The sequence below is a fragment of the Dicentrarchus labrax genome, unplaced genomic scaffold (assembly GCF_905237075.1).
Source record: "Dicentrarchus labrax unplaced genomic scaffold, dlabrax2021, whole genome shotgun sequence".
Taxonomy (NCBI): domain Eukaryota; kingdom Metazoa; phylum Chordata; class Actinopteri; family Moronidae; genus Dicentrarchus; species Dicentrarchus labrax.
The window spans coordinates 5,888,427-5,894,538 of record NW_026136715.1 but is presented as its reverse complement, the minus strand read 5'-3'; the positions used below and the strand labels follow the sequence as shown (position 1 = coordinate 5,894,538).

The 6,112-nt window shown below is 36.3% G+C and overlaps 1 protein-coding gene across 3 annotated transcripts; it reads right to left on the bottom strand.

The window, feature by feature from the left end:
- Positions 1-921: 921 nt before the first annotated feature.
- LOC127377063 (trypsin-3) lies at positions 922-6,112 on the bottom strand. Of its 3 annotated transcripts, none has more exons than XM_051424638.1 (6): positions 6,071-6,112; positions 4,097-4,166; positions 3,626-3,779; positions 2,846-2,984; positions 2,454-2,708; positions 922-2,139 (listed from the first exon to the last, which is right to left on the bottom strand). In XM_051424638.1, exons 2-6 carry the CDS (start codon positions 4,164-4,166, stop codon positions 1,984-1,986), a joined length of 774 nt encoding a protein of 257 aa, XP_051280598.1. In that variant the 5' UTR covers positions 6,071-6,112; the 3' UTR covers positions 922-1,983. The 3 variants fall into 3 exon arrangements, with proteins under 3 accessions (XP_051280598.1, XP_051280599.1, XP_051280597.1); XM_051424639.1 differs by lacking the exon at positions 6,071-6,112 and adding an exon at positions 4,523-4,707; XM_051424637.1 differs by lacking the exon at positions 6,071-6,112 and adding an exon at positions 4,534-4,706.

Genomic DNA, 6,112 nt, shown 5'->3' with positions numbered 1-6,112 from the left:
GTGTTTGCAAACATTTGTCCATGTTTGTGTGTTTTTGAAGAAGAAACAAATGGACATTTTCCATCAGAATAATTGTGCATCCCTCAGTGTTTTGTGGCTTTTTCTGACACTTTCAGGTTAGCGTTTTGTTTTATATAGACTTTATTTCCATCCAAATGTAGTGCACATTTTAAGTTTCGCACTGTGTTTTTACCATTAATAAAAAGAACAACAGAGTGACACGTCTGTTCTCCATTTGTTAATCAGCGAAATCTAAAGACATTCATGATTAAAAGTTGTGCAATTTGCGACATTCCATTGAACACCCGAGACGTGGCGTCCAGTTTCAACAATTCGCCATGAAACAGGAAGGAAAGGGCGAGGAGAAGGGGAAAAATATGCTTTTCCTGGCATAAACAGCTCATGATGGACGTTTTAAAACTAGTGATACAAAGCTTCAGTGGTTTTGGACCACTGTAGGGACAGAAAGACTCCAAACAAACTCAATAGGCTACAGTAAACAGTCAGTATCAATAAATCAATAAATAAATAACTTCAATTATCTTCTGGACTCACAAGGACCCAGTTTAAAAACTTCAGAAACATTTTTTTCTTCCCATTTCTTTTATTACAAGCTTTATTTAAATAAGTTACTAACAACACCTGAAGCCAGGGGATTTTCTTCTGCCTTTCCGATCATCTCTGGTTCATTTATAATCTTCATTTTTAACAATAAAATTAACTTTCATCATTTATTTTTAGAGACATCTAAAAATCTGATGACATCTGATGAACAGATGGGAAGTTTGAATACCCAACTAACTTGTTTAGTGTTGGTGTGTATGACGTCAATTGTCAATTTGCAATGTTATGAGTTACATTAATATTTGACTTTATTCAATTATCTCAACGACCATCATATACCGTGCAACTTAAACAATCTGTAATGGATAATTACTCAGTTTTATTACTTTAAATCCACAATAAACAGACTGAAACTCAACATAGACTGCATGGGTCAGAGTATGTGGACACCTACATTTCAAACTCATTTTTGATAGTTGAACATGTAAATCCAAAACGATGGGTACACAAAGTATGCGGACAGGAGAGTTTAGTGTAATCATACTATAATCAAACACCTTTACAAGCACTCCTGCTGATCCTGATGGTTAGTAGGTCAGATTATGACATTATACCTTAAAAAACAGTTATGTAAATTATATTGAAATTCCTGTTAAGATATGTAACAATGAAAAGCTTATCCCAGCTGAACTGCATAAATATTTCACTGACTGGGGATACTTTCCTAATGTTACACCAGAATAAAGAGGTACAATTAGTCAGCTTATTGACCCAGTACTTTGGTGTGATGTCCTTAAAGCTACACCAATCAATACTCGGATATTTACATTGGAGTAAATGTGAATGAGATGTAATGTGAAATGTGTTGACAAACAAACAGTCTGTAGAGCTGACATAAACAGCAGAGTCTGGTGATATTTCCTTGTGGGATCGTCAGATTTGTCACTTTGAGATAAATATGTCATTTCATTCAATGTAAAATAAAATTTTAAAAAAATGCTGAATATGGCCTGGTGATACTTTGATATTATTACTGATTTTAACCATATTGCCCTGGTCTACTGATTAATGCAGCGTTAACATCGTGCTACAACTACTGCTACTACCACTACTATTCCTGTTACTACTACTAATAATGGTAATAATAATGGGTTTATTTCTGTATCTCATTTCAGAGCAATGAATGAATGAATGAAAAGCAATTAATAATTAGCATGTTAACATATTTCCAGGAAACATTAGATCTAGAAATGACTGATAACCCTGGCTCTATATAGCATACCCCAACATTATAAATTGCAATTAAACTTAGTGTGTAAAGTTTACAAAGTAATAACAAAGTAAAGTTATTATTAATAAAAAAAGGCAATTTAAAATAATGTTGTGAATGGGCTGCTCATCGAGGATTGTGGTGACTGTTCATGGTGTGTCATTTTCCATAACCCAGTTGATCCACTGGATGTAGTTCCGCACTTTGGTGTAGACTCCAGGATAGTATGCATTTGCGCAGCTGATACCCCAGGAGACAATACCCTCAAACTTGCCATTACAGACAAGGGGACCACCAGAGTCACCCTGTGGATCACCAACACACATATTTTGGTACAAGATCTTTTCAGTTCCACTTTTGAATGGTATACACATTGCTATGAATGTACCAGAGTTAGTTAAAAGTCCAGTTTGAAATATCTCAACAACTAGATTTGTCATTAAATTTCATTTATACAATACACAGCATGCAGAGCAATACAAAGGGAAATATCAATTATAATGAAATAATATGTAACATACAAGACAACATTATTAGGTACTGACTGAAGTAGTCAACACAACCGTTCAACACACAAAGCATGCAACACAATAGACAACAAAGGAAAAAAAGTCTGTACCTGGCAGGAGTCTTTGCCACCCATCTGGGATCCAGCACACAGCATGTTTGAGGTGATCCTCCCCCAGTAGTAATAAGAGCAGTAAGGCATAATTTTCACATCCACGGCACGTAGCACAGGGGAGAGGTAGTTACTGTAAACCTGTGTCACACCCCAGCCGCTCACTGTGCAGTCGTTATTATAAAGTTGAGGAGTGTTATCATCAGGCAGAGCAACCGGCTGGACATAGGCATTCATCTGTGCAGGCTCACTCAGCTGTAACAGAAGTTACAGCTCCATAGCTTAAACATGTTGACCAAAAAATCCACACTGTACATCCATGAACAAGCATGAAGAGTGTATGTATCAAGAACTCCATATCTTGTATTTCAGGCCACTATTCTTCTGCCTACCTTGATGAACATGATGTCGTTGTTGAAAGTCCTGTAGTTATAGTTGTGGACATGTATCTTTGAGACATTAAAGACCTGCTCAAAGCCTTCTTCTGTCTCCAGGTTGTGTTCACTTAGCACCACCTTCATTAGAGTGCTCCTGATGGCCACAAACAAACATAAGGTGCTTCAGAATTTACCCTTTAACTGTGAAATATGATGACAAGGCCAGCAGTGGCCTCAAGCCAGTTAATATAAATATTATATTCCATTTCTGCCGATAGATCCTCCTAAATGTTACACGCTAGACCTTTAAAATTAAGATTTTTGCACACAAAAGATATGACAATAAAACAACTGAGGTAATTAGTTGATTAAGCAATTGACAGAAAGTTAATTGGCAACTACTTTAATAATTGTGACACTATTTTTACAAACCAAACAATCAATTAATGGAGAAAATAATCAGCAGATTAATTCATAATGAAAATAATTAGAAGCAGTCGTTTACAAAATAGTGCAAAATTAGCTCCACGTCAGTCGACTACAAATTAATGCACAAGTCATAATAATAGAATGATGTAATCAATCACAGAGGTGGTTTTTCTGCAATGAGTACTTTTAATACTTTAAGTACATTTTCCAGATTATACTTACATACTTTTACTTAACATTTTCAGTGCTGGACTTTTACTTGTAATGGAGTATTTTTACAGTGAGGTGTTAGTAATAAAGGATCTGAATACTTCCTCCACCACTGCTCAGAACATCCACGTTATTACTGTAACTGTCAGTACTTACGGCCTCCAGCAGTGGGCAGCAGACACCACCCACTGAGGGTGCACTAAGGTTGCTCCGCAGTAGTGTTGGAACTTCTCAGTCTGCAGGGATGCCTGATATTTGATAGAGTATGGCTGGACCTCCTGACCCCCAATGATCCTCGCTGTAAATGTCTCTGCAAAATAATTAAAACAGCTGTCTTGTGTTTCTTCCGGTTTACAAAAAAAAAGTCAAATTTCTGCCATATTTCACACTCTATGGTCTTAATAATCTTAATTCACTGCAGAAGAGAGGTTGAAGGCAGTCTTAAGGCCACGTCACCAAAGATTTAGTATATCCATTACTCCTCATGTGGATACATTTCTGTTCTCGCCCTCGTTTCAGCCAGCGCTCTGTAAAAGTCCCTTTCAACATGGTTTTATATCTTGAGTCTAGGATTTCATACATTTTATCAGCACCCAAGAATTAAAATATTGGGACCGAGGAACTCACCTGATACTGCCAAAGACAAAAGCAACAGCATTGTAGAACATAGCATTGTAGCCATATTTTTAGTTGCCATCTGTAATGCAGAAACATTACTTTTAGCAGCTTCTATAAACAGTAAGTGGCAAGCAATTTAATTACTCTGACTATTTGTGTAAAAATGCATTATTCCAAATTATGGAGTTTTTGGAATACACGTGTACAACTTTGCAGCCTAATTTTAAGTGTGTGAAATGTCTCAATGTAATGTGTCAGTGCACCATCATTTCATTTTAAAACAAGAGTACTAAAGGAATATTCTAATACAACTTCAACACATGGTTAAGTTTTTGTTTCTGTTGTTGTTGTTGAAAAACACCATCTTAACCTGAAATCCAGGCTGACCACTGAATATTATAATCATTAATTTTGAACAAAAAGGGTTAGAATCACCTTCTACTTACCTGTAAGCCCAAACAGCAGCCTTCACTGTATCTGCAACTGGTGGCCTCAATGCTCTCCTGTGGCCTTATATAGCGTAACTGTATCCTTGTCCAAATCTTTTGTTTAAATTATCTTTTCGTCTGGTTTTGTACTGTGACCATCTCACGCTGCAACAATGAAAGTGACCTACTACATGACAAAGCTGATGCGTTCTCTTGTATTATGTTTGTTTCTAAGCTCTACTTTTCTGCTTGCACCTTGGGATATGAAGGTATTTGGGATGGGAACGCCTCTACACAGTCAGGCTACGTACAGAATGAATGTTTAGAACCTATTTGATGGGATGAAATTCAGATGATTCATTTGCCATGATGAGAGTATTCTTGTGTGTCTGTATATAATAAAGAAAAGTCAGAGTGACAATTTTATTTGCATATATACTTTTTTCCTTTGTTTTAATAAAGAACACCGATTAAAACCAGGTAAAAGATGTTATCCCTTGATTAACCTACCTTTTGAAATCTATATGAATATGAATCACATATAGGTAATTCAAAGGATATTTAAGCTTAATGGCTCTCGGTTTACTGCGGTACATTCTGTTCTCCCCATTACAATAGGCTGCCAGGAATTGACACGCAATAGTTCTACTGTACGCCCTGGTTTTGTTATACCCTGTTAAACTGATTCTACTATTTAGTAAGGTTTACCTATTTTAATGATCTATTCATCATTCTTTTTTGCTAGTTCTAAATAGCTTTTAAAATAATTAATTGAAATAAAGTTTTTTAAGTGTTTAAATGTTTGCAGCTTTATATTTTCTAATTAAATGTAATATCCTGAATGCTTTATATCTACTTAAAATTGGTCGCTTTAAGCTCCCAACAGGGTTCATCTGATCTCAGAACACGGAACTAACTATATTCTGAATACAATATTACTTTACGTATATACTGCACATAATGTTATGTATATGATATTATAAAATGATGAACATTGCACGACACATGCAAAATGGGTAACACAAGAGCCAGTAAAATGTTGGTTAAAACATGAGTTACATGCTCCTGCTGGGATACATGTTGTTGAATCTCAATGCTTTCATAGGATCAACTATATTGTGTTCATAGCAGAGTATGAGAAACTGTTATGGACCAAAAAGTAGGCCCTAAAGATTCTTGGCCTGTTGACCTATGTTGTAATCATAAATCATAATTTTGAACATTTTGTACTGCATGTTATATATCTGGTTAGGGTCATAGACTCACAAAAGGTAACCGAGATCTACATCCACACTGTCTATGTCATCCTGAGGGACCTGAGGCATTCCCCAGAACGTAGGCAGTGCCTGAAATGGGGCGGTACTCACCAGTACTGAGTACCAACCACAACAAGTTCAGTTTTTTGGTTCTAAAACCCTGCGTACATCAATACTGGTGAGGTACTCCTAATGCCCGCATAACACATCTCTTTGTAAACACATAGCTCACATAACACTAAGAAAACATCACTGAATTAGGTTTTTAGGCCAATTCAGGCACTGAACATATGTAATACCTCTGGTGTGCTCTGTGTCTGTGTCTGCCGCCGCCTCCTCCT